The sequence below is a fragment of the Enhydra lutris genome, unplaced genomic scaffold (assembly GCF_002288905.1).
Source record: "Enhydra lutris kenyoni isolate GAN:26980312 unplaced genomic scaffold, ASM228890v2 scaffoldscaffold10, whole genome shotgun sequence".
Lineage (NCBI taxonomy): Eukaryota > Metazoa > Chordata > Mammalia > Carnivora > Mustelidae > Enhydra > Enhydra lutris.
In genome coordinates, this window is record NW_019154094.1 from 2,436,334 (window position 1) to 2,463,327 (window position 26,994).

Sequence of the window (26,994 nt, forward strand, 5' to 3'; positions counted from 1 at the left end):
ACAAACCCATGAACAATCAAATAGGAAGTTCTCAGAAGTGGTAAGAGCTTTGAGAAGTCAAATGAAGCCATCGGACACACAGTGATGGGGACGAGTTATCAGCTGAGAGATCAGAGATCTGGGACTGAGGGGGGACATTAGAGCTGGGGCCTGAAGAAAGAGGACATGACCTTAGGAAGAACTGGGAGAAGGGTGTTCCAGGCAGAAGGCATAGCATGTGCAAAGGCCCTGAGGTGGGATAATCGGGAAGCATTCGAGTTGCAGCGAAGAGGCAGTCATTGGAGCTTGATGAGTAAAGAGGACCTGGAGAGAGGAGAGGCTTGATGTCAGAGGGGCTGGCCACATGGGGACTTGTGGGCTGGGGTGAGGAGAGAGGGAGTTATTTTGAGAGTGATGGCACCTTTGGAGCAAGGAAACGACAGGATTGATTTTTGAGTTTTTTTTTTTTAAGATTTTATTTATTTGACAGAGAGAGAGAGAGAGAGAGACATCACAAGTAGGCAGAGAGGCAGGCAGAGAGAGAGGGGGGAGGAAGCAGGCTTCCTACAGAGCAGAGAGCCCGACGCGGGGCTCAATCCCAGGACCCTGGGATCACGACCTGAGCCAAAGGCAGAGGCTTTAACCCACTGAGCCACCCAGGCGCCCAGATTTTTGAGTTTTAAGTACCACTGTTGGAAAGGAGGTGGAAGCCAAAGCAGCATCCAGGCCAAGGAAGGCGGGCCTGGATGAGATGGGGGTGCTGCGGGGGTTTCTAACATAGGTCTGACCTCATCCTGTCCCTGCTCATCAGGGGCTCCCCATCATCCTCAGGAGAGAGTCCTGCTCGCCTGCTGCAGTGGCTTGAAAAGTACACATCTACCTGGAACCTTAGAATATGGCTTTATTTGGAAATAGGGTCTTTGCTGGGGTGGCTGGTTGGCTCAGTTGATTAAGCGTCTGACTCTTCATTTCAGCTCAGGTCATGGTCTGGGGTGGTAAGATCAAGCCCTGTGTCAGGCTCAGAGCTCAGTAAGGAGTCTGATGGAAATTCTCCCTTTCTACCCTGTCCCCCATGCACGCGCTTTTCTCTCTCTCAAATGAGAGAGGGGAGGGTCAGAGGGAGAAGCGGACTCCCTTCTGAGCAGGGAGCCCAATGCTGGACTCAATCCTGAGACTCCAGGATCATGACCTGAGGCGAAGGCAGTCGCTTAACCCACTGAGCCACCCAGGCTCTCTCGAATAAATAAATCTTTAAAAAAAGGGAAAAAAGCCCTGGGTGGCTCGATGGGTTAAGTCTCTGCCTTTGGCTCAGATCATGAGCCCAGGGTCCTGGGATCCAGCCCCGTATCAGGCTCCCTGCTCAGTGGGGATTTGGCTTCTACCCTCTCCTTCTCTCTTGCTATCTCTTTCTCCAATAAATAAATAAAGGATTCAAAAGAAAAGAAAGAAATAGGTTCTTTGCAGATACAATTAAGGATTCAGGGGCGATCACTCTGGGTTAGGGTGGGGTGGCCCCAAATCCAATCAGAGTGTTTTGACAAGACACAGAAATGAACACACAGAGACACTGGAAAGAAGGCCATGTGAAGACAGAGACAGAGCTTGGAGTCCTGCATCTAGAAACCAGGGAAGGCCAAAATTGCCAGCAGCCACCAAAAGCCAGGAGAGAGACCCCAAGCAGATTCAGAGCCTCAGGGAAGGAAACAACCCTGCCCACCCTGACTTCCGGCTCTGGCTTCCAGAACTGCTAAGGGAAGACAGTTTCATTTTAGGACTCCCGATTTCTGGTAATTGGTGACTGCAGATGTTAGGAAAGTAATAACGTTGTCAAATGCTTGGTCATTTTGCCCCGGGAGTCCTAGAATGCAAGTTCCATCACAGGGTGAAGGGAGGGTGCAAATGAGAAAAATGGTCGGAGTTGGATCAGTAAGTGTCCACTGTGGCTCATTCTGATGTCTGTGTGTCCACTGTTACGTGGACTTTAAGTGACCTCGAGGTGCCCCCACCCCATATGGGTCTTGACAGACGACCTCAATTCAAATCCTGCACGTGGCCATTCCCTCCCTCTGACCTTGGCAAGCAGCTGTCTCCCCCGGCCTCAGTTTCCCCACTTTGTATTTCAATGACTCTCAAGTTGCTATCAAGTTCCTGAAAGGGGTGGTGGGGCCATGGCTGTGGGGGTGGGGCTGAGGGGGATGGATGGGGACAACCCACGCAAGGGCTGATGCAGCCTTGTCCCTTTATCTTGAGAAAATGCAAACAGCTGCTTAGGATTCTGCAGGGAGTTTTCTTTATTTACCACTGGGGAGATAGCAAGGGGCGGGGAGACACAGATGCTGGGAGGGCGGCGCCTGGGACTCCTCAGAGCAGAGGAAGTTTGGCCCTGAGTATCTGGCATCTGGGCAAAACCAAGGCTCTTCCAAGCCAGGGTGCAGGTGTCATTTTTCTCGCGGTTGGCCCTTCAGAGGAAGGTGGCCTGGGGGAGGTGGGGAGCACAGCAAGGTAATTGTCACCATCTTCCCAGACAGGGCTTTGTGGTGCTGTGTGGCTTCAGGAGCTCGCTGGACCAGACCCCTCTGGGTCTCTGGATCCTTCGGGGCCACATCCGGGGGGAGGGTTCAGTGCGGACACAGGGTCAGCAGGTCCCCCCGGGTGCAGCCACTGAGGCAGCAGTGGTGGGCAGGGTTGGTGGCGGCTGCCCGCCTGCGGTGGTGATGGCGAGAGCCCTGGGGCAGGGGCTGTGGCATGAAAACCAGCATGGGGTCCCCTTCGGCCACCAGCCTGTGGAGATGTTGTCCTTCCAGCCACTGCAGCAGCTCACCTGGGGACAGAGCAGAATTCAGCGTGGGCAGGGGACCCTAGAGGACCCCTCCCCAATATATGCACACACGTCTCACCAAGTGACCTGCCGAAAGCTCCTCTTGCTCACAAATAGAAAGTGAGCACCTATTAAATGCCTACTGTCTACTGAGCACAGATAAACTCTCCCATCCAGAAGTGTGAACTCTCAACCCACAACCATGCTCAGGTCCCCTGTTGTGCACGTTCCCGCAAGCCCTCTATCACGCAGACGCATAGACACTTCACAAAGCCAGAGACAGCAGGGGTGACATGGGACATATACATGGGCACATGTGTTCAGGCAGTGGGCTCACACATGCACACACAGGCACATACTCTCAGAGCCCTTCCCAGCCCTCCCCCACGGGTGCCTCTGTACCTCCAGGGGCATCTGTGTCACAAAGACGTATGCATATAGGACGCATATCTGTGACACGCAGGCATACACATCCGTTTTCTACTCTCTGTACCAGGACCGGGCGCAGGGTGAGAAGAGTGAGACCTGGCCTCAATGCTCCATTTAAGGGAGAGCCAAAAAACTCAACAATGAAGATCGATCATATCTTAATGCAATTTTAAAAATCAAAATTAATGCAAAAATTCACGAAGATCAAAATACTGAAATCGTAAAGAAGGCACTTTGAAGACTGCCTCGCTCGCCTCGCACTGATTTCCTGCCCGGCAGGGGACGCATCCTTCGCTCGCTGGCACGCACACCAGCGCTGCGGGCAAGTGGACGCCGGTAGGTGCGTGCAAACCCATCCGCCTGCCCCGACGCCCACCAGCGCCACGTGCACCTGCCCCACCTAGAAATCCCAGAGCGCAGTCCTCGCCCGCCCCTCACTCACGCTCGCCGCCAGCCACCCGCCGCCCGTCTTCGGAGGACCAGCGCGGACCCCCGCACAGCCGCACCAGCGCGCGCACGAAGTGGTGGCCGCACAGCTTCTCCCGCGCTTCCGGAGTGGGCACAGTGCCCAGCGCGAGCGCCAGAGCGGTGCCCAGCAGCACCAGCGCCCAGGTGAGTGGGCGGGACTCCATGGCGGCAGGAGGCCGGCCCCAGCGGGGACCCCTTCTTATAGGCATCCAACCCGGCCCAGCTGAGGACCTTGGATGGGGACAAAGCATTCCGCGGAAGACTCAGGGAGAAGGTCAAGGGCTGGGTGAGTGCTGAGTGCAAGTGTAGTGTAAACCCCGCAGTTGGGTTTTCTCTCTTTTTTTTTTAAAGCAATCTCTACGCCCCAGGTGGGGCTTGAACTCACGACCGCGAGATCATGTCTTGCATGCTCCAACCACTGAGCCAGGCTTTTTTGTCCTGCCTGACTTAAGGTTTGATGGCTCAGGCATCCTCTTCAAAGATGGCTATCTGGAATAAACCTATTTGCCGGCCACCCCGCTAGATAAAGAGCCAGGCGTCCTCCCCGCACTGAGGCTCCCTTGTTTGAGAGGTCCGGGCTGGTTTTAAGAACCGGCCCTTGGGACCACTTGTGTTTTTCCCTTCTGGCTCTTTAAATTCCCACTCCCGTGGTTTAGGGTTAGCACTAAGCAATGAGCCCTGGAAACTGCAGGCTCCCATCCTGGACCCCCATAGAAGCAGAGCCCAACCAGTGACCATGTGGCCCGTGTCTTTTCCTGGACCCTTCACTGTGTGTGTGTGGGGGGGGTGCCCTGCGGTCCCCAAGTCCTTTCAGTAAGAAACCTTTATTTTTTTCACTTTCCTGATGGTTGTTGCCGAAGGGGGAGCAACTGCGAGGGCCGGTCCAACCAGACACTGGACACTGGCTGGCTGAGACCTAACCAGTTCAAGCCCCCTCCCCCCAATTCCAATGTTTAAGCCCCACTCCCCATCGCGATGGTGTCTGCAGACCTGAGGGCTCCAGGGGAGCATCACGTAGTGGAAGGGGGGGGCTCGCAATGGGATTCCTGCTCTCCTAGGAAAGGGGTGTGAGAGGACGCACCCCACCCCCCTCCACATGAGCACAGGGCCAGAAGGCAGCCATCGGGCCCCGGGGATTCAGGCCACCGAGGCCAGGGAAGGGAGCTGCATGCCAACCAGCTCAGAACATTAAATTCACACCATGTCTGAAATCCACCAATAAAGAGTGAGCCGGGGGAACCCAAGCCCCCCTCACCAGACCCCAATAAAAGCGAAGCCCCAAGCCCTGAGTTGGCTCCCTGTTTCCACCAATGACCTCAATGTATAGCCCTAGGTCGGCTGTGTAACTCTTGTAAGTAATTAACCTTTACTTTTCTAGCATTTCCTGATGGGTGGTGCTGAAGGGGATCTTGCAATCATATAAGAACCACAAACAGTGGTTTTAACCTCAACACTGGTTACTGAGAGGCTGACCTGTCTCTCTGCCTGGGTCAGGGCCTTGGATGCCTCCCCCAGGGGAGCACTGGCTCAGGAGTCTTTTCAGCAACAACAGCCACTTTAGAGAGGGGAACTAGGTGACCAGAGAATGGTTCCACATGGTGGTGGTCGGGCAGCCAGCCATCTGAGACCAGGGGCAGTCAGAATCTTGTTGTCCTTATTCCTGTACCAATAAGGAAACAGCCTCAGAGAGGGATCGCCACGTTTGCCCATGGTCACAGGAGGCTGGGGCTGGGGCCGTTGGCTGGCTCTGTCTCTCCCATATTGGGGTCTCCTTGGACGGGGCAGGGACTGGAGGGCCCAGAAGGCAGCTGGCTGTGTTTGCTCATTATGACTTTGGTTTACCAAAGAGGGAAACTAGAGTGGAGAGAAGGGAGGACACTCCATCCGAGGCAAGGGAGAGCCTGAGCTAAAAACCCTCTCGCTTGAGCCCAGAGCAGCCCCCTCCTGCTTTTCATCAAAGCAGGTGGCTTTCCCTGCGCTAAGAGAGTAGTGGAGAGGGAGGGAGACTGTCTCTCTCCTGCCCTGTCTCTCTCTCTCAGTCTCTCTTGGTCTTTGTCTTTCTGTTACTCCTCGTATCTGTCCAGCCATCCTGGGAGAGACTTGCTTGGTCCCCACTGATGTTGGACCCCTCCCCACAGCCTCCCACCCCAACCTTGCCCTCTGACCGCCCCCAGAGCAGCCTGTTCCTTCCACCCATCAAGAGCCTGTAATCAGTTCCTTAGGACAGAGCCAAGGCCAGCAGCTGGAGCTGGGGGTGGGTTCTGTCCTCCAGGACCCCAGCCAATGCTCCACCGTGTCTCTCCTCCCTCAGCCAGCCCTGAGGCCTCCAATGTGGCCCCCAGGGGATCTCCATCCCCCATCCCTAGCCACATTCCTGCCCAGCTTATACACTCCCCAAAATTCCCCATCACCCAAGTCCAGCAACACACTATTCTTTCCACTGAACTTTATTCATTCAATGAATGCTCCCAGAGTCCCCTTTGTGCCCGTCCCAGCCCAGCCCCCCGGGAGCCTCCAGGTCAGAGACAGATCTGGACAGAGACCCCCAGCCTTCCAGTCAGAGGGAAGTACAGGGTGGGTAAGGAGTGGCAGAGTATGCCACAGGGAAGGCTGCCAGGAGGTGACAGCTGGGATTTTGAGAGGTAAATAAGAATTTTCCAGGGGGTAAAAGTGGCAGAAAAGATTGCAGGCAGGTGAGGAGTTGGGGATAGGGCGGCTTAACCTCCACCAGATGCCTTCTCACAATCCTCCAGAAGCTGCCTTTGTACAGGAAGAGACCAGGACCATTTATCTGCCCATTGTATAGGGGGTGAAACTGAGACACCCGTAGGGGAGGCAAGGTGTCCACCATCACATGGCAATTAAGTGGCAGAACCATGGGCTCCAACACCTGGGCTCTTAACTTCTGTACTCTAAGCCTCCTCACTCTCACCATGCTGTTCCCTCTGCCAAAAATGCCTTTCCTTTCCTCAGCTGCTGAAAAGCTCCAGTAAGTCTCCAGCGTCATCAACTGCGTGACCCTCCGGTTAGGACAGAAAGGGTCCCAGTGTTCAAGTGGGCAAAGGGAAGGCCCAGGACACTCTGGTACAGTTAGGGTGGACTGGGACCCCAGCCTCTCCTGGCCCCTCACATGATCCCAAAAAGTCACACAGGCTCCCCTCCCCCCGCCCAAAGTGAATTTCCAACCCTGGCAGCTGCTTTTTTCTGGGGCTCCCTCCAGCAAAAGAGGGATGCGAGGGGTTGGGGGGAGAAACAGAAGGCTGAGATCGTATATTTAAAACTCTACAAGGTCTTCATTGAGACAGGAAGCTCAGGGCCAAACCCTGTGAGGATAGGCAGATAGGAGGGGCTTAAATTTGGCTCCTGGATTCTGGGGGCGAGGCACACAGCAGGTCCCACCAAGGCATTCATCTTGAATCTTTGCAAGTTCCCGAGGCCACAAGACTACTGCTGCCCCACAAACCAGGGGTGCCCCTCAAATGCAATGTCATTTGCCCCACGGGGGTCTCTGTGAAGCAGAAAGCCCAGAGAGGGGCAACCTTCTGCCCCAGGTCACACAGCCAGTCCACAAAGACTAGAACCCAGAGGTGTGTGTGCAGGAGATATAAAAATGAAGTGAGTGGGTTTCCTTCTCCGGACAAGCAGGGAAGGCATGAGTTTCACACTCTCTGCTACCCCCGGCTTGCACTCCATAGTGCATCCAGCTGAGGGCCCAAGGCACTGAATGTTGGTCGGTCTTTCGGGCTAGGGGCCCAGCACAGCTTCATGAGCTCATGAACCTGAGGGAGTGGGAGGAGACAACAGGGTCACATATGAGTGGTAGGAAGGACTCCTATTGACAGTTTCAAAATATAAATTAGATTCCATCCCTCCCCTGCTCCAAAGCCTCCCATGGCTTCCTACAGGTCTTAGAACAAAATCTCATGTCCTCCCGTCTCCTTCCATCACCTCCTCTCTTGTTCCCTGCAGCCACATCTGCCCACATCTCATTATTTAAATGCAACAAACTCATTCCCTCCTCAGGGCCTTTGCACATGCTGTGTCCACTGCTGAGAATGCCCTCTCCCAGCTTTTCTCATGGGTAGGCTCCTCCTCCTCCTTCAAGATTACTCCCTCTAAAAGGTCCCCCTGACCACCACCTCACCCCCTCATTTCCTCCTGTTCAACTCTTCCTAGACACCAGTAACCACCAGAATGTTCTTCTTAGCCTCTGCTGGTTACCAGGAGGGCAGGGTAGTTTCTGTTCTGTCCCCTGCAGGGTCCCCAGCACCCAGCCCAGAGTGCAGCACACAGTCAGTACTCAATAAACGTTTGTGGTCTGGGCAGGTGAATTTATTGATTGATTGATTTTTAAAGATTTTATTAGAGAGAGAGAGAGCACATAGGGGTAGGAGAGAGAGGGGGAGAGCATCTCGGGCAAACTCTGCCCCAAGTGCAGAGCCTGACATAGGGCTTGATCTCACCACCCTGAGATCATGACCTGAGCAGAAACCAAGAGTCTGTCGCTTAACTGACTGAGCCACTCAGGTGCCCCTGGGCAGATCAATTTATGAATGACCAACCTCATGTCAGACATTTCCACAGAAGTTGTGAAGATAAACTGTAAGAGTCATTAACATTTACAAAGTTGACAGTCAGCTGGACCCTAAGCTGAGCAAGGGAGAGGGGTCAACTTGTCTAAACTTCCACCACCCCATAAGGCATTGTTATTCCCATTCTGGAGATGGGCAAACTGAGGGTCTGAAAGTGTTTGTGACTTGCAATACAGTGAGAGAACAGCAAAATAGAAGCCAAAATCCCTTTCAGATTCATGCCCCAGGGTATGCTCTCAATCAAGAAATAACAGCAGGTGGGGGAAACCCAAAGGGACCAGCTGGCTTCCCTAGGAAGATCCAGAGGGGGAAACTGAGGCAGGCCCTCCAGCACTCACCTCACCAGGGCAGGCAGCAGGCGCCGGCAGCCTCTGGCCCTCAGCCAGAAGCTCCAGCAGGCAGGAGAGGGGCGGGACATCTCGATCACATCCCATCATCCCCATCATCCGCAGGAACTCCTGGGGCCAAGAGGGAGCACCGGTGGTGGGGGAGGCGCCATCCATGAAGGAGGGAGAAGGGGCGGCCAGTGATTGGGGAGGGGGTAGAGGAGGCAGGGCAGGGGACAGGCATAGTGAAGGGAGAGAGAGAGTCAGGCGCGGTGGGGAGAGGGGCCATCTGTGATGGAAGGGAAGGGGGCTGTCCGTGGTAGCGGGGGTCAGCCTTAGTGAAGAGCGGTCCTCCCCATTATAAAGGGCCTATATAATGCTGGGACAAGGTGACACTGAGCAAAAAGAAGGACTCCGGCACAAACAGGGCAGGGATGGGCCAGGAAGGTTCTGGCGATCCAGGGGTGCTGACTCACGGCTGAGGGGCTGCAGCTCTTGTTCCCGTAGGTGAAAAGCTCGTACAGGATGACCCCGAAGCTCCAGACGTCCGACTGGCGCGAGAAGATGTTCTCAGAGAGAGACTCTGGGGCGTACCTGGAAGGGGACGAGGAAGTCTTGGGATGCGAAAGCGAGGGAGAGTATGGGAAAAGGAACAACGTTGGGCGGAGGAAGCTGGGGGGCAGCTGTGAGAGGTCAGTCCCAGCCCCGGTGTCAGTTTCCCTGCCTGTGGGATGGGGTAGTTTCCCACCCTACGGGAGGTCTGGGCGGGGCCGGGGTGGAACCGGGACAGTGGGGAGGAGGGGCAAGCCAGGACAGTGGAAGTAGGGGAGGGGCCAGGGTAGTGGGGAGAAGTGGGGGGGCCTGGGCATGGTCAGGAGGGCCATAGCAGTAGGAGCGGGGGCGGGGCCAGCGACGAGGGGCGGGACCAGCACGCTAGGGGGAGGAGCCAGACTGCGGGAAGGCGGGGCCATGGCGGGCCCTAGAAGGTAGGAGGGAGGTAGGGGCCGAAGTCTCGAGGAGGAGAGGTGGGCCGGGGCGGGGTCCCCACCAGAAGATGGGGCTCTGGCCGGGCTCGTGGACCACGTAGTAGTCTTTGTCGAGCGGCAGCAGCTTGGCGAGGCCGAAGTCGGCGATCTTGACATGCGTCTCGCTCTCCACCAGGATGTTACGTGCGGCAAGGTCGCGGTGCACGTAGCGGCGGGAGCCCAGGTACTCCATGCCCTGCAGGCGAGCGTGAGGGCCACACTCCAGTGCAACCCGCAGGGGCCCAACCTGGCTTACCTGGAATCCAACCCAAACCCACACCAGAACCCAAGCCTAACCCTGCCCCGGACCCATCCTGCACTCCAGTCCCGACCTCAGCTCTAACTCAGCTGCTCCTCCAGCCTGACCTGGACCCGAAACTTCACCTTTAGCCTTCCCCGCGACTCCACGCAGACCCTCGCCCAGACTGGGCCACCTCAGACCCTGGGGCCCCGGGTACGCCCCGCACCTTGCAGATCTGCGAGGCGTAGAGGAGCAGACGGTTGGCATCGAGGCGCGCGCGGTGCCGCTGTAGGAAGTCCCGCAAGCAGCCGCTGGGCAGGTACTCCATCACCAGCCGCAGGCTCTGGCGGCCTAGGTGATGGGGGGGAGGCTGGGAGGAGTCACCACAGGGCCCAGCTCTGCCCACTGCCCCTCCCGATTCTTCCTCCCGGATCAGAGCACGGCCCTGGGTTCCTCCCAGCCTCAATATTGCTTTCTATAAAATGGGAACGGCAACCATGACGCTTATCACCAATGGCTCTTGAGTACTTTCTATGATATACATTGATTCATTTAAATCTGATAATGACCCCTTTTTCAGGTGTAGAAATGGACACGCAGAGAGTTTAAATCGCCTGCCCAAGGTCTCCCAGCTGCTAAGGGAGAGAGTGGGAATTCGAACCCGCGGCGATCCAGATCTGGATAAACAAGAGCGTCAGTCGCGCCCCTCCTGGTGTCCCCAGGCCACCCTAGAATGTCACTGCAGGAGCATGTGGGTGTGGGATTCGAAGAGCACCCGTTTGGGAATGGCTCACCTGGGCCATAGCTGACACCACGGTACTTGACAATGAAGTCACTGTGGAGGGCTTTGAGGGTCTGGATCTCCCTCTGGAAGTCCCTCTGCTGATCTGGCCCGCTGTGCTGCAGCTGCTTCACTGCCACTAGGGCGCCTGTGTTGTCACCCAGCGGGTCATAGCGGCACAGTTCCACGCTGCCGAAGTTGCCCTGGGGGACAGCAGAGCTGGTGTCCACGTCCACGGGGGCTTCCCCGCAGCAGGGCTGGTGTCCATGTGCACCAGGCTTCTCCGCCCACCCCAGCCCGGCCCAGCTCACCTTGCCCAGCTGTGAGATGTACTTGAGGTGTCTCTCCTCGAAAATAGTAGGGTCTTGGTAGGCGTAGAGCTGGGCGCCATTCCATAGCCCATCACGGGGTGCCAAGGCACCAGGTGTGGGGTCTGAGAGGAGCTCATAATCTGCGGGGCACAGGCAGTAAGTGACCGGTACACTGGGCCCTGGGTCCCCCTCCTAAGCTGACTTGCTAGGGCACTTTGATCTTCACACTTACCTTCTCTGCCCATTATGTCAGGGCCCCTGCAGGCCTCAGGGTACCTTGCAGGGGGCTGGAAAAGGAGGCTGGCTGGGCAAAGGCAGACCGACCCCTTATGTGTTCTCCAGGCTGTGCAAACTATGTATAGCTTTGGAGACAGAAGGACACTTCCCAGACTCCACTTAGGTGAAGTGTGGTACATGGTTGAGCTCAGGCTGATGGGGGAGAAGAACTGGCTGCCCTTTCAGGCCTGGCACATGGAAACCTAGCATGGGACCCTCCACAGTCTCTCTTTCTCTCTCTCTCTCTCTCTCTCTCTGTCTGCAGAGGATGCGACAGGGACCTGAGGCAATGGGACGGGTGGAGCCAAAAAGGGAAAGGCACCTGTTGACCTGGACACCGCCATGGAATGAAAAGTAAATATCCAGCATGGTCAACCTGGAGCTTGGGAAGGGGGGGGGGTCTGTTTGTTACAGCAGTGGCTGAGGCTCATACTGACTGATACACTCACCAACCACTCCAACCCTGCCAAGCACACAGGGCCAGCTCTGCATGCAAATTTCACTTTATTTACCCCCCTCGGGGCCTCATATGATAGGCCAGCCCTGCCCACCCTGCCCGGCCCAGTGGGCACCTGAAGTGATGAGGCTGTTCAGGTCACGGATGATGGCACGGAAGGAGGGCCTCTGGCCTGCCTCGTAGGCCATGCACTGTTGGATCAGCATGGCGAGCTCCATCCACTTGGGGGCAGGGAGCTGCTGCTGTTCTTTATAAAACTGGAGCTTCTGAGGTTGAGGAGAGGGGCTGATCACTCCCAGTGTACCCTCAGGAGCAGTCCCCTTGCCCCCCAGACCAGCCCATCCTCCCCAAGCTGGACCTTAGCCCCCAGAGGCCAATACAGGTGCTCTGACCTTGGCAGGATCCAGGGTGCTGATGGGTATCGGGATCCCGCTGAACACCTCCCAGACTGTGGCACCAAAACCCCACTTGTCAGCTTCCAAGCCGAGTGTCCGGGGCTCCAGGAGACACTCAGGGGCCACCCATGGGATCCTGTCTGTGAGCACTGGGGAGTGGGGCGGGGGTCAGGGGTCTGCTTCCCTGCCCCACTAGGTCCCTCCGTCCACCCTTCCAGACTTACTCTCCAGGCTTAGCACAGCAGGGCTGACCCCAGGGTCACTAAGCTTGATGAAGGGCAGGTTCCCATCAGCCCCTTCGCGAGCCAGAAGCACCTTCCGGGCTGAGACATTGCCATGGAGGAGGCCTTTGTCCTCCTAGGTGGGCCAGGCATAGGGAATGCAAGGGAGGGTTTGCTGAATGAATAGTCTGGCTGGAAAGCCACTACATAGCCTTCAAAGCCCACCTGTGGCTGCTCAGACCATACTTCTAGACCACTCCCTAGACTACTGGTGGCCTGTCTTGCCTCCTCTGGTTCACCCCCTATGCTGCCCCACGTCCCTCCTCTCAAAGCCACCCAGAGGCTCCCCATTGCCTTTAGGATAAAGTCCAAAGTCCTCAGCCTAGCAGTCAAGGTCCTTTGAGATACTCCTTCACTCTATCTCTGACATTCTCTCTTTCATGCCCGTACCCCAGCCTCCTGCCAGCTGAACTGCTGGAGGCATCCCAGGACGTGCACCCCATCTTCTAAGCTGCAGGCCTGGGCCCAGGCTGTGCCCTCAACCTGAGACACCCTCCTCCTTTTCTCCACTTGATGAGCTCCTAGTCAACCCTCAAGACCCAGCTCCCATGTTCCCTCTTCTGGGAAGCCTTCCCCCTGCCTGGCCTCATGGCTCACTATTCCCCCTGAAATCCACCAATGACCATCTGTTCCCTTCTCCCGCTCTTATACCTCTGAGCCTGTACGTCTGCTGTTCCCTCAGCCTAAAATGCCCTCCCTTTGTATCCTTGCCAAACTCCTATGCCTACCACAGAGCCCACTCTCAATTGGCCCTCTATTCTGTGCCCAGAGGGTAGCGCGAGCAGAGGAGCACTCACCAGATAGTTGAGGGCATAGGCCAGCTGTTTGATCACCTGCAGCTTCCAGCTGGCTGGCACCAGGTGGCCAGACTTGCGCAGGTAGGTGTCCAGCGCTCCCAGGTGTGCAAATTCCTGCACCATGATACCTGGCGGCAGCAGGGAGGGGCAGGGCTGGGAGGCAGGACTGAATCCATGGGGAACAGGCTCCGCCCCCCGGCCCCACCCCCGGTGAGAGCTCTAGAGCTCTCAGTTCTGAGGGTTCCCTCGGTCCTTATCCTCCTCTCCTCTCCTCCTCCTCCTCACTTCCTGTATGGGAGCTATTGCCCCGAGATGCCTGGATGGCACTGAACTCTGTCCACATCTCACTTCCAGCCCTTTGCATGTTCTCTCTTTATCTTTGCCTTCTCTGCTTAGAACTTAGCTTTGCCTATCCAGAATCATTGCCTAACCTCCAAGCTGGGCTGGTGGCCTCTGACTGCCCACAGTGCCCTGCGCGGCCCCTACGCCCACAATCACGATCATGGTCACGTAGATCACGTATCACCCCGCCCCGCCTGTCACATTCCACGCTGTGAGTGCAGCTCCTGGCCCCTCCCAGCCCCGCGAGAGAAAGCTACTCTACTGATCTGGTGGAACTGGTGCTTGGAGAGGTAACTTGGCCCTTGCAAAACTGCAGGGGGCGGTGGTACACAGGGAGGTGGGATTGGATCCCAGGCCCATTTGACTTGTGATAATTCTGCGAGGCTGGGTATCTGTGGGAGCCTGGAGCCGGCTGCCCCAAGAGTGGCAAATGAAGGACACAGGTAAGAGGGTGAGGAACCCCGGGGGACAGAGGAGCCCAGCCAGGGCAGGCTCTGGATTTGTATGGCTAATGATGTTTTAGCTGGTCTCAGTGGGGAAGGGCGGGCGCAGGGGCGAAAGTTGCTCACTGTCTCCAGCCATGCACACGCCATGGAGCAACACGAGATGCTGGTATGACACTTGGCTCATCAGACTCGCAGCTTCCAGAAATGACTGGGGAAAGGAGAAGGGATAAAAGGTCCATGGGTTTCTCCCCCTCCAGGGTCAGACCAAGCACTCCAAACTTGCTGCTCACAAATCAACCTCAGGAGGATGCCTCACCACAAGCCTCCTTTGACCTTGGAGTCCACCACTGGTACACACGGGACTCTGTATCATGGCTTTCTGATGGGCGCTGGAAGTCCCCACGGTAATCTACCTTGGGTCTCTCACACAGAAGTGGGAGACTTGGGGTTCAAGGAGGGCTGAATCCTTCCCTAGGTGGCCCAACCTGCTGAGGCTTCCATCCACATCACTCCCCTCTTCTTTGATCACTCCTCTCCAGCCCACTGGCCCATCTTCACTTTTTTTTTTTTTTAAGTTTTATTTATTTAAGTAATCTCTGCACCCAGTGTGGGGCTGGAACTCACAACCCTGAGATTAAGAGTCACGTGCTCTTCCAACTGAGCCAGCCAGATACCCCCTCCTCACTGTTCTTTAAACATGCCAGGCAGAGGGGTGCCTGGGTGGCTCAGTCGATTAAGCCTTTGCCTTCAGCTTGGGTCATGATCCCAGGGTCCTGCGGGGAATCTGCTTCTCTCTCTCTCTCGGTTCCTCCCCCCAGTTTGTGTGCTCTCTCTCTGTCAAATAAATAAATAAAATCTTAAAAAACAAAAAACAAACATGCCAGGCACAACCCTGTCACAGGACCTTTGCACTGGCTATTTCTTCTGTTCAGTGTACTCTTTCTGTTTGCATCTAAATTCCCTGATCCCTCTGTATTTCATGGTTTGGAGATGCTGCAGCTATATTTCTGTTGTGTTAAAGACCCATGTGTTTTTAACTTTCTTTGAATCCACAACTCTCTCTCCAGCCAGTCCTGACCCCAAAGTCCTGGTCCCCATCACACTCACCTCCATGCAGTTTTTATGCTTGGCATTCATCACTTTGAGCAGCACCTCTGTCTCCCGGGCCTCCCCCTCCACGACCTCATGGCGACAACCCCGGTAAATCTTGGTGAATGATCCATGACCCAGGTTCTCATGCTGGAGGGTGAAGAGGCAACAGGAGAGGCTGGTAAGGGAGCTCCTGGTGGGATCCTGGCCACCAGTCCTGGCCCCACTTTACAGATAATGAACAGAGGTACAAGGAGGTTACATCACATGCTTGAAGCCACACAGCACAGATGTAAATGAGATGCAATGCAGAGCCAGGGTCTGGATCCCAACTGAGGTACCCCCACCCATTTCCTGGGGCTGCTTACCCACTCCAGGCTGTCAGCAGGGATCTTGTGAAACGTCATCTGACTCAGATGGCCTTGGGATTGGGTCTGAAGAGGGGATGACGTGGGTGGGCTGCAACCCCTCCGTACCACAATCAGGTTGGACTTTTCTGTGGGGATGAGGTAGCAGGAGAAAGACGGGGGTCAGAGATACAAGGTCCCCTAAGGTTTGCTCACTCCCTGCCTCAATTTGGGATCTCCCCCAGAAGCAGCCAACCCTGAGATGAGGACCCCAGAGTATGTGGTTTATTTAAGACTACAGGAAGCCCCAGTCATGGGGGGGGGGGTTCCCTATGAGAAGGCAATGCTGTGGGCAACCTACTCTCAGTCCTGCTAGGAATTCTAGAAGACTCTGAAGAACTCACAGCTCACAGTTGTCCCATGCCTGTGGTTTGTCTGAGAGCGAAATTCACCCAGAGGAAGAGGCAAGAGATGGAGAGAGTCTAAGAGCCAGGATCAGCTCTTGGGTCCTCGTCGTGCCTGAAGATGGCATCTACACTACCAACCCATAAACCCCCTTTTCGTCCCTAAACCATCTGGACCCACGGCTTCTGCCACTTGCCACACAAAGCAGGACCCCAGCTTGACTGCTCAGCTCAGGGTAGGGGACAGGCTCACCTTTGGGTTTGGGGGTGCAGCAGAAAGTGAGGCTTAGCGCAACCCCATCCACGTGCAGCCCGCCATCCCAGCAGGCTGCCAAGAGCTCTCGAAGACTGCTGTGGGGACGGCCGAGGCCAGCCAGGGAGAAGGTTCCTGTGGGGTCACAGCGGATGAGGCAGCCCTTGTAATCAGGACCCAGGGGGGTCTGCAAAAGAGGAGTGGTCCCTGAGTGCAAGTGGGCAGTACCTTCCACTCACCCCATCTTCCTCAAGCACCACAGGCTCATTCCAATCTCCAAGCCTTCGCATATGCTGTTCCCTCCACTAAGAATGCCTTTACCCTCCCCTTCCTCAAGCAGCAAAGATGAAAGACTCATCTTTCAGGTTTCAGTTCAAATGTCACCTCCTTCAGAAGTCCTCCCTGCTCACCTGGCTCCTAGTGGTGGACCAACCTGAACACAGACAGTGAGGAGGAAGCAGTCAAAATCCTGGGGACTGCGGCGGAGAACGTAGGAGCCGGGACGTGAGCCCTGGGTCTTGAGTTTGTTGATGGCAAAATCCAGGCTGTGGAGAACAGCGGGAGGGAAAGACAGAGACAGAGAGATGGAGGCAGAGAAACCCAAGCTAGACTTGGGTTCTAATCCTGGTCCCTCTGAAGCTCCGGGACCCTGGCCACCTAACATTCCCTGAATCCTTCCTATTTTTAAAATGAGCCAAAAAGGGTGTCTGGGTGGCTCATCGTTAAGCATCTGCCTTCAGCTCAGGTCATGATCCCAGGGTCCCAGGATTGAGCCCAGCATCAGACTCCCTGCTCAGCGGGAAGCTTGCTTCTGCCTCTCCTGCTCCCCCTGCTTGTGTTCCCTCTCCCCCTGCTTGTGTTCCCTCCAGGTGTGTTTCTCTCTGTCAAATAAATAAATAAAATCTTTAAAAACAAAACAAAACAAGAATACTTGTTTAAAAGTAAATAAATAAAATGAGCCAAAATTCAGGGCTCTACTAGAGGATTAAAGAAGAGATCACAGGAAGAACCTGGTGCCATCCACCCCAGTAATCCACCCTGGGGCACTGAGGAATCAAGAGAAAGGGAAGTCGCTGTGGGGGACAGCAAAAGGGAGAGCCTAGTCTCACTGAGCGCCAACCATGAATGAGGCACTGTTCCAGCGCATGAGCCCTGTCCAACACTCCTGGGGAGGAGAGGACACTGAGACAGTGAGCAAGATTCGAACCGAGTTCCGGGGGGATAGACCCTTACGTGATGGGGCCGTGGCACTGCTCGGCCACTTCCTCCAGCAGCCGTGGCGGCGCAACCTCCTTGCAGAAGAAGTGCCTGGAGTCGGAGATCAGCCGGAAGTAGCCATCGACGAGAGCCACGAAGGACAACGCGGCGGGCAGCCCCGGGAACTCCGCCTCCTGTGATGATCAGCGTCAGTGCCCGCTGCGGCCCCAAGGCGACCGTCCCGCATCCCCGCAGTCGGGGTTAGGCGGGAAAGGAAGATAGTCCAGTACCCACCAGGATCTGGTTGTCCGTCCTGGTGACGGTGACCAGGCGGTGCTCCCCGGCCGGGCCAACACGCGGAGCCTGCTTGATGCTGATGTCCACAATTTCTGGAAAGTCGCAGAAGGGCTGGAGGGCCTGGGAACGGGGTTGGGGGTAGGGCTGAAGCTGGCGGTCCCGTCCCCTCGGAGCCCCCAAGTCTGTCTTGGAAGCCTGGACCCCACCAACCCACGGCGTAAACCCTGACCTTCTCGGCCTCTCCCAGCCCCGGTCCCTTCCCACGTCTCCCCTGCCAAACCCCGGCCCTTTCTATCAATCCCACCCCTCACAAACCCTCTCCACCCCATCCCCAATGTCTCCCACCCTACCCCTGCTAAACCCCATCTCCTTCGGTCGTCCGGTCCCCTCCCGGAACCCGTCCATCGCTTAGCTCCACTCCACCTCCCGGGCTCTCTCAGTCCAGCCGGGAGCCCCGCCCCGTCTCAGCCCTGACTCCTCCCCCAGCCTTCAGCTAACCGGGTCCTGAGCCCCGCGCCCAACCACTCTCCTCCCTCCCAAGTCCCGCCCATTTTTTTCATTCCCGCCCCCACCCCGCTCAGCCCCACCTTTCACTCAACCGGCCCTGGTCTGAACCCTCACAGTCTCTCCCCTCCTTCACCCCGCCCACTCTCCTGCCCCTCCCTCCTATGTTCCGCCCCCGCCGTTGGCCCTGCCCAGCAGCCGCCCACACCTCCTGTCCTCCCGAACTCCAGGCGATGCCGCTGTCACCAGCCACTCGGAGCAGCCCCTGCGCATCCTCACCACCAGCAGCCCCGGGGAGGCTCACGGGGAAGGTCTCGACCTCCCTGGCCGGGTCGAGCCTCTCCAGGTCCATGATGTACTTGGCCATGAGCGAGTGCCTGTCAGCCTGGCAGGCAGTCACACGGCGCAGGGCCCGGCGCACGGTCCTCCGGATGCGCTTCCGCGTCACGAAGCTCAGGCCCTGAATCAGGTCGCGCAGGTCGGGGGGCAGGCAGACCTTGTAGCTACGAGTGGGGGTAGCGGGTCCTCACTGTGGGCAGGGATCTCCACAGGTACGGACAGGGACACACACAAACCCAAATTTTAGCTGAAGGGCTGAAGGCTAGCCTCACCTGGGGGGCACGAGGCACACACAGAGACACTCAAGGACATGTCTGGGGGAAGGACCTCAGTGTGGGGAGGGCCACTGGGCTCCACCAGACAGACGGACATAGACACACACACACACACACACACACAGGCCTTTAGCTGCAGGAGGGAGGTAGGGACTGGAGCCTCAGGGGTTGGTGGGGTCCTGGGTCACATGCACACACCGCAGGCTTGTGTGTGGGGAGTCTCACGGCATCTTGAGCTCTAGGGATGGCCCAGCGGAGCCATGTTTGCTCACTCCCAGCTAGACGCTGGGTATCACAGGCTGGAAACCCTCACCTGACAGTCTTCAGCAGCTCCTCGGGTTCCTGAACCTGCTCGCGGGCCATCCGGGCCAGGTCCAGCACCGCCAAGCTGAGACATTCCCCCTGCTCCTTGAGACTGAGGCCCACGGAGAGGCGGCCGCTCACCAGGTCATTTCGATGCTGGGGGCCGGTCATAGCCCAACTGTGAGCCCTGATATTGCACTACAGACCCCCCCACCTTTGGGTCGATTCCCAACCCTGGGCTGCCATAGAGAGGGTCAGCCAAGGCCGCCCAAACTTCGAGCCTTGTTATTGCCCTGTGGACCCCCCACCCCCACCCTGGGCTGAGCCCCATGCAGGCTTTTACCTGAGCGAAGAGGTGCTCCAGGACTGGTAGGTCAAGGACGGCGCTGGCCAAGTCCTTGCGTAGCCCGAAACGGTGGCACTTCTCTAGCTCAAACCAGTTGGGGAAGTAAAAGCTAAGCAGAAGGGGAGAAGCCTGGAGTAGGGGTACGGAGGGGTGGAAGACGGTGCCAAGACCTCACAGAGCCCAGGTTGTGCCATTGCCTTGCTAAGTGACCTTGGGCAAGCAAGGGACACCCTCTGGCCTCAGTTCTTCATCTGGGCCATGAGCAGGGATCACAAATTCCCTGGGGGTACCCGCTGGAAGTGCAGGGAGATGATAAGGTTGTAGGATTACCGTTGTATTAAACTCTCCTTGCCCTCAACAAAAGGCATCCCCTCTGGGTAACATTTAACCCATGGCCATGGGGGTAGGGGTGATGTGCTTCCTACCGGAGCCTGTAGACCAGGACTTGGGTGCTTGAGTCCTCCACGGAGAAGATATGGCTCGGGGGGAACCAGCAGGACAGGTCCTCCGTGGCCAGGGCAAAGAGGGAGTGGTACACAGGCAGGATGCCTGAGGGAATGCCCCCATCAGCACCCTCCTAGGTCTCCCCATCTTGTCCCTTGCAGGGCTGCCACGGTTAGGAGCTGCATGCATCCCTGCAGGGTTCTTTCTCACCTTTGGCTCTCGCCCTGAGCACACCCCCACTCACACGCACACTCCATGGCTTCCCATTGCTCTCAGCAGAGAATTCATACACAACCTGCTTCCTGGGGCCCCCTGCCCCTCTCCCCAGAGTGCTCCTTCCACACTGTACACCTTAGGTCAAGAGATGCCCTCATGCACCTCTGAGTCTTTTCACAGCCTTTCCCTGAGCATCTTCCTCCTTTGCCAAACTCTTATTCATCCCTCAAAGCCCCAGCTCTAAAGCTGACTCCACTTGACAGCTATTCCAGCTCCCAAGCTGGGCCTCCCACAGCCCGACCCCTCCCTTTGGCCCAGCCTTCTAGGGAACCACTCACCACTGGCCTTAGCAGCCCAAACACACAGCTCTTCAGCTGAATGGTCCCCATAGGAGAAGGATAGGCGCTGTGGGGGTCCAGGACCCCGAGGGGGCAGCAGCACGTGCAGGGCACCCGCCTCTGAAGATGAGAGGCTGCAGGAACGTTGAGGGATCAGGGGTGTCTCCTCGCTTGGAGGCGCCATAGGTGTAGCCTGTCTGGACACACAGAGGCAGCCACTCAGTTCTGGCCAGACGGAACAAGACTATGAAGCTTCTAGGGGTGTGGGGGGCACAGAGATGCTGCAGGGGAGGTAGGGCTGAAGCTGATTTAAGAGGGAGGAGAAAGGAGCAGAGACGCACAGAAAGAGAAAGAGACGGAAAGGGGCGCCTGGGTGACTCGGTAGTTAAATGTCTGCCTTCAGCTCAGGTCATGGTCCTGGGGTCCTGGGGTCCTGGGGTCCTGAGATCAAGCCCCACGGCAAGCCCCATATCAGGTTTCCTACTCTGTGGGGAGTTTGCTTCTCCCTCTGCCCCTCCCCTGCTCATGCTCTCTCTCAAGCATGCTCTCTCTCAAATAAATAAATAAAATATTTAAAAACAAACGAACAAAGAGATGGAGAAAGAGAGAAATAGGGTAGCTGAGTGTGCAAGGTAGGTAAGGAGCCATAACCCCCCCCCCCCGGCAAGGCTATGCTGGGGTCTGGAAGATACTCTACACTCTAATTTGTGTGAATTCTTTTTTTTTCTTTTCTTTTCTTACTTTGGTTGATGCACATAATTTGTGTGTATTTTTGTCAGTCCGGGGCGGAGAGATCCAGCCAATCTGCAGCTTTCCCACCTTCATTACTGCAATGCCCCTGCCCCAGGCAGGCATGAGCAATCAATCACAAGTGTACAGATTTGCTGACCAGGAAGCAGATAGATACTGGTTCCATGGAGGGGGTAGGATTTAAGGGGATAGGGGTGGCCCATCACTTCCTGCAGGTCTAGGAGACTCAAGCTCTTCTGGGACTGGGGCTGGAAGCTTTGGCAGCTGGTATGATCTATTCTTTGTGACAGGCATCAGATCCAGACTGATGACTGTCGATAGGAGATCCAGACTGATGACTGTCAATAGCAGAGACCTCTGTGTCTGTTTTTTTTTTTTTTTAGATTTTATTTATTTATTTGACACAGATCACAAGTAGGCAGAGAGGCAGGCAGAGAGAGAGAGGAAGGGAAGCAGGCTCCCTGCTGAGCAGAGAGCCACGCAGGGCTGGATCCCAGGGTCCTGGGATCATGACCTGAGCCAAAGGCAGAGGCTTTAACCCACTGAGCCACCCAGGCACCAGGAGGGATCTCTGTGTCTTATCTGCCCACCACCATCACCTTCTCTGTATCCTTTATCACTCCCACTGTTTAAGCCCCTGTAGTATGAAGCCCTCCCTGGAATGAGCCCAGGAGGAAATTGCCTCTCACCCTTTATTCCCAGACCTCAGGACCCCTGGTTAGGCAGAGGGAAGGGCTGGGCTTCAAGCTCAGCAGGGAAAAGGCAGTAGTAGATGGACAAGATCCGCTTACACTGACCTGAATAAAGAAGATGCAAAGAAAATATTGGGTAAAAAAACATGTTCCAGGGGTGCCTGGGTGGTTCGGTCCGTTAAGTGTCTGCCTTTGGCTCAGGTCATGATTTCAGGGTCCTGGGATGGAGCCCCAGATCAGTCTCTTTGCTCAGCAGGGGAATCTGCTTCTCTCTTTCCTTCTGCCCCTATCTCCTGCTTGTGCTCCTGTGATCTAACTCTCTCTCCCCCTCACTCACTCTCTCTCTCAAATAAATAAAAATCTTAAAAACAAAAAACCACGTTCCAGAATAATATTAGGAGATGGGGGAGGGGACAGCATTAATGAGGTTTTAGCAAACCCAGCCTAAAAGCCTGGAGCTGGGAAGACCCTAGGCTCTGGGTTCAAATCTCAACCCCACCATATTCAAGCTTCGTGATCCTGGCAGGGCTCCCATTGCTGACATGCCACTTTCTCAGCTGTGAGATGCGCTGACTGCCCACCTCCCTTGGTTTGCTGAGCTGAGCCCAAGGGGTCAATGTTTTTAATCCTCACTAACTGGCACCGTCTTTGGTGACATGCCCAGCGAGCACTTGACCGAGGCCAGCCAAACTGGGAAGGAAGGTCCCTGACACAGTGGTTTAGCAGTTCCTGAGGGGGAGGGAGGGCGTGAGGGGCAGAGAGCTTTCCCCTAGGGACACCCCCATGTCACCAGCTCCCAGACAAGGAATTCCCAGTCCCAGGAGCCCTGGGGCCTCTCTCACTCCCCCCAGAGGTCGTCACTGTCCTATTTCTAAGAGTGGACTCAATCATGGTCTTTGCACCTTTATGTAAATGGAATCACACAGTTTGTGCATTTTGTTTAAAATCAATCTTAAAGATATGTATATATTTTATATCTTGAGGGGGAAAAAAAAGGAAAAAGCCAGAGGTGGTGTTTGGGACACAGAAAGATTCCCCTGCCTTAGCACCCAAAGTCCCACAAACCCTACAGTTGGTTGGTCACCCTAGGCTCTGGCCTGGGTCCTGGGAGGGTGGAGGAGGGGAATTGTGCCCCTGGGGGCCATGAACTCTAGGCTCAAGGTACAGGGATTCATCCAAGTCCAGAGAGCTGGGAATCTGAGGTCATTTTATGCAATAAAAGCTGAGGCCCGGAGAGGGGAGCACTGTGCCAGAGGCCACCGAGCCCGCCACGCCCAGCTTTTGTCTGTCTGGTGTCTTTCCTCAGAGGCCTTGCCTTGTCCTCAGCCACAACCCTTTGCACAGTATCCCCAACCCCCACCCCAGAGCCATGTGGCCCCACCAGCTCTTACCTGGCAGCTGGGAAGCCTGGGCTAAGGACAGGAGGGCAGAGCCGGGCGGCAGCCGGAGGAAAGTCCCACTGGGCTCCTTCCTGTGTGGGCCCCTCAGCTTCCTGAGCTGTTGTCACTTACTGAAAGTTGTGGCCATGTGGGGGATGGGGACAGGGAGGGGAAAAGGCCTGGCCACAGAGGGGCAGAAAAGTTCCAGAAGCCTCTGCAGGCAGTGGCCCTCCTCAGACAGGGTACTGGAAACCCTGGACCTAAAGGGAGGAGTGACGGCACAGAGAAGGGCCCCGGTCACAGAGGGGTTCCCAGCAGGCTCTGGACTGCTCATTCCCTGGGGGGCCCTGGTAATGCCCCAGCTCCTTGGGCCTCAGTTAACCCATCTGAGGCACATCTGGGTTGGGTATTTAAGCAGAACTAATGTCGCACCCAGGGAAGGGAACTGGGCTAGATCTACCCAGGAAGGAGTCAGGAAAGTTGCCAGACAAAGGTCAAGTTCTTCAGGTATTTCTCCCATGAGACCCTAGGAGGAATGACGGCCCCATTCTGTGCACCATGCCCTATGCCCAGCCTAGAAACAGGCTCACCTTACCTTCTGGTCTGCCAGAGAGACAATTACTAATTATGGATGACAAGGAAAGGAAGGCGATGGCAGTGGAGGGACCTCTGTGCAGAGATCATGATTAACTGAGCTGGGATCTGAAGCAGGAGGAGCAAAGAGCACACCTGGTGGAGGTCACCACAAGTGCAAAGGCCCTGAGGTGGACTGAGATGAGCAGTTTGAGCCGAGAGGAGGCTGGAATGGCAGGAAGAGGTAAGAAGTTGGAGGGAACAGCCGTGAGCAGGGTCGGGTCTGATCACTTTTTTCCACGCCCCTGAAGTTGTCATGCGTGGAGGCAGGAGGCTAGGGCAGCATCTCCGTGAGAACTGACCCAGTGTCCTTACCCCAGAAAGTAGAGTTTGGGTGATAGATTTTTTTTTAAAGATTTTATTTATTTATTTGACAGAGAAAGACATAGTAAGAAAGGGACCAGAAGCAGGGAAAGTGGGAGAGGGAGAAGCAGGCTTCCCACGGAGTGGGGAGGCTGATGCCAGGCTTGATCCCAGGACCCTGGGATCATGACCTGAGCCAAAGACAGATGCTTAATGACTGAGCCACCCAGGTGCCCCTGGAGGATAGATTTTAGAGAACTCTTTCATCTCCATAATCCCATTAGAGGTCCTGGCACAAACATGGCTGTGGGGGGGCGCCTGGGTGGGTCAGTCGGAAGAGCATGCGACTCTCAATCTCCAGGTCATGAGTTTGAGTCCCATATGGGGTGCAGAGATTACTTAAATAAATAAATAAACATCTTTTTTTTTTAAGATTTTATTTATTTACTTGAGAGAGAGAGAGAGAAATAACAAGAGAGAGCACAGGCATGGTGGGTGGAGGTGGAAGGGAGAAGCAGGCTCCCCACTGATCAGGCAGCCCGACCTGGGGCTCGATCCCAGGACCCTGGGATCATGACTTGAGCTGAAGGCAGATACTCAACTGACTGAGCCACCCAGACATCCCTAAATAAATAAATAAACTTAAAATAATAATCATAAACCCAATAATTGTCTCAGGGGCCCTCCAGGCTGCTAGCAGAGGCCCTGAGTCTGGGAGGGCTTCCTGGAGGAAATGGCTTTGATACTGAAATCCAAGGACAAGTGAGATTAGCCAAAGAGTAATCTGGAGGTGTGGGGAGCTCCTGCAGAGGGAACAGCCCAGGCAAAGGCTGGGAGACAGGACCAGGGGACCAGGTCACAGCGTTTCTGAGAAGGGCAGTGTGTTAGGGACCTACTGCTCTGAGACTTGCCTGGAAGCATCCGTGGGGCCTTGTGGGTGGAGGGAGGGTTATGAGTGTAACCTCGGTGCAGTGGGGAGCCCCAGCAGGCTAGAGGCAGGAAGTTCTGCACAGGGACTTAGCGATAATATCCTTCTTTTACTTCCTGGGTGACTTCAGCAGAGAGGAATGCAAATGTTACTTCCATCCCTGGCGCCTAGTTGGAGGCTCCTGCCCTCCAGGAAAGACAGTGAGTTTCTAGAGGCTGACAACTCCAGTGTGATGGTTACTGTGACATTTTGAGAATGAGCAGGAAGCGAAGAGGGTCAGGACAAAGGTGACACCCTCAGCCCCAGAGAGGGGTATGTGAAGGGTCCATCAGGAAGTTTCAGGGAAGGGGTCCCTGGGGGCTCAGTCAATTAAGCATCTGCCTTTGGCTCAGGTAATGATCCCCGGGCCCTGGGATCAAGCCCGGCATCAGGCTCCTTTCTCAGCAGAGAGCCTGCTTCTCCCTCTCTGTCTCTTGCTCCCCCTCCTTGTGCTCTCTCTCTGTCAAATAAATAAACAACATCTTAAAAAAAAAAAAAAAGAACAAATTGGAAACTTTAGTGATGTAAACATTCCAAACTTTCTGCTGACAAAAAGCCCATAAATGCAGTCAAAATATAAACAAATGAAACTGGAAACAAATGTGAAATCATATTACAAATAAAATATCTTCATTATACAAATACCTCCTAGAAAACAATAAGAAAATGCCAATAACTTAACAGAATATGAACCCAGAAGTCACAAAAAAAGGAAATACAAATGGCTCTTAAACCCAGAAAAAGAGGAGTGCCTGGTGGCTCAGTGGGTTGAGTGTCCAACTCTTGGTTTTGGCTCAGGTCATGATCTCAGGGTCCTGGGATCGAGTCACACGTCAGGCTCCCCGCTCAGTGAGGAGTTTGCATCTCCCTGTGCCCCTCAGCCTGCTTGTGCTCCCTCTTGCTCACTCTCTCTCTCAAATAAATAAGTAAAATATTAAAAAATTATTAAACAGAAAAAGATGCTCACCTCACTCATATTAATAGAAATGCAAATTCAAAACACAGTGAAGGGGCGCCTGGGTGGCTCAGTTGGTTAAGTGTCTGCCTTCGGCTCAGGTCATGATTCCAGGGTTCTGGGATCGAGCCCCACATCCAGCTCTCTGCTCAGTGGGAAGCCTGCTTCTCCCTCTCCCTCTGCTGCTCCCCCTGCTTGTGTTCTCTCTCTCTCAAATAAATAAGTAAAATATTTTTTAAAAACCTTAAAAAAAACACACAGTGAAACCATATGATCATTTCAAGGGATGTAGGAAAGATTTGACCAAATTCAACAACTATTCATAAAAACTTTTAGCAAAATAAGTGTAAATGGAAATGTCCTCAATCTGATAAGAAGCATCTACAAGAAAAAACTATAGGTAATATTTTACTTAATGTGAAAGACTGAATTGTTTCCTACTGTGATTGGAGAGAAGACCAGGATGTCCATTTTCACCACTTCTATTCAACATCCCTCTAGAGGTCATAGTCATTACAATAAGGCTAGAAAAATAAATAAAAGGTAAAAGATTAGAAAGGAGGAAGTTAAATTTCCTGTTTGCAGATGATATGATTATTCATAATGTAAAAAGTCCAAGGGAACCTATGATAACTACTAGAACTAATAAATTTATTTAGCAAGTTCACAAGTTAAAAACTTAATATACAAAATTCAATTGAATTCTTATATACTACATATGATTTTTTGAAAATGTTTTATTTCTTTATTTGACAGAGAGAGAGAGAGAGAGAGAGAGAGTACAAGTATGCAGATCAGTAGGCAGAAGGAGAGAGAGAAGCAAGCTCCCCACTGAGCAGGGAGCCCAATGCGGGGCTTGATCCCAGGACCCTGGGATCATGACCTGAGCCAAAGGCAGACGCTTAACTGACTGAGCCATCCAGGTGCCCTATACTATATATTCTCTTATATAATAGCAAACAATTGGAAAGTGAAATTAAAAAAACAAAATCCTATTTG

General features: G+C 54.9%; 2 protein-coding genes across 3 annotated transcripts; both read right to left on the bottom strand.

Annotated features, from left to right (window-relative positions):
- Positions 1–2,597: 2,597 nt before the first annotated feature.
- LOC111144339 (insulin like 3) lies at positions 2,598–3,858 on the bottom strand. Its single transcript, XM_022498595.1, has 2 exons — positions 3,669–3,858; positions 2,598–2,800 (listed from the first exon to the last, which is right to left on the bottom strand). The coding sequence occupies exons 1-2, from the start codon at positions 3,856–3,858 to the stop codon at positions 2,598–2,600; spliced, it is 393 nt and encodes a 130-aa protein (XP_022354303.1).
- Positions 3,859–6,131: 2,273 nt separating this feature from the next.
- Positions 6,132–23,221, bottom strand: LOC111143876 (Janus kinase 3). Of its 2 annotated transcripts, XM_022497882.1 has the most exons (24): positions 23,150–23,219; positions 20,317–20,513; positions 19,744–19,867; positions 19,316–19,427; positions 18,983–19,128; positions 18,264–18,558; positions 17,549–17,671; positions 17,291–17,448; positions 16,491–16,602; positions 16,058–16,244; positions 15,422–15,549; positions 15,072–15,203; positions 14,088–14,172; positions 13,177–13,304; positions 12,323–12,455; positions 12,096–12,247; positions 11,819–11,969; positions 10,971–11,110; positions 10,673–10,862; positions 10,105–10,229; positions 9,661–9,833; positions 9,089–9,206; positions 8,625–8,744; positions 6,132–7,473 (listed from the first exon to the last, which is right to left on the bottom strand). In XM_022497882.1, exons 2-24 carry the CDS (start codon positions 20,498–20,500, stop codon positions 7,366–7,368), a joined length of 3,324 nt encoding a protein of 1,107 aa, XP_022353590.1. In that variant the 5' UTR covers positions 20,501–20,513; positions 23,150–23,219; the 3' UTR covers positions 6,132–7,365. The 2 variants fall into 2 exon arrangements, with proteins under 2 accessions (XP_022353590.1, XP_022353591.1); XM_022497883.1 differs by lacking the exons at positions 6,132–7,473; positions 8,625–8,744; positions 9,089–9,206 and having other exon boundaries at positions 9,709–9,833; positions 10,105–10,248; positions 23,150–23,221.
- Between the last annotated feature and the right edge of the window lie 3,773 nt (positions 23,222–26,994).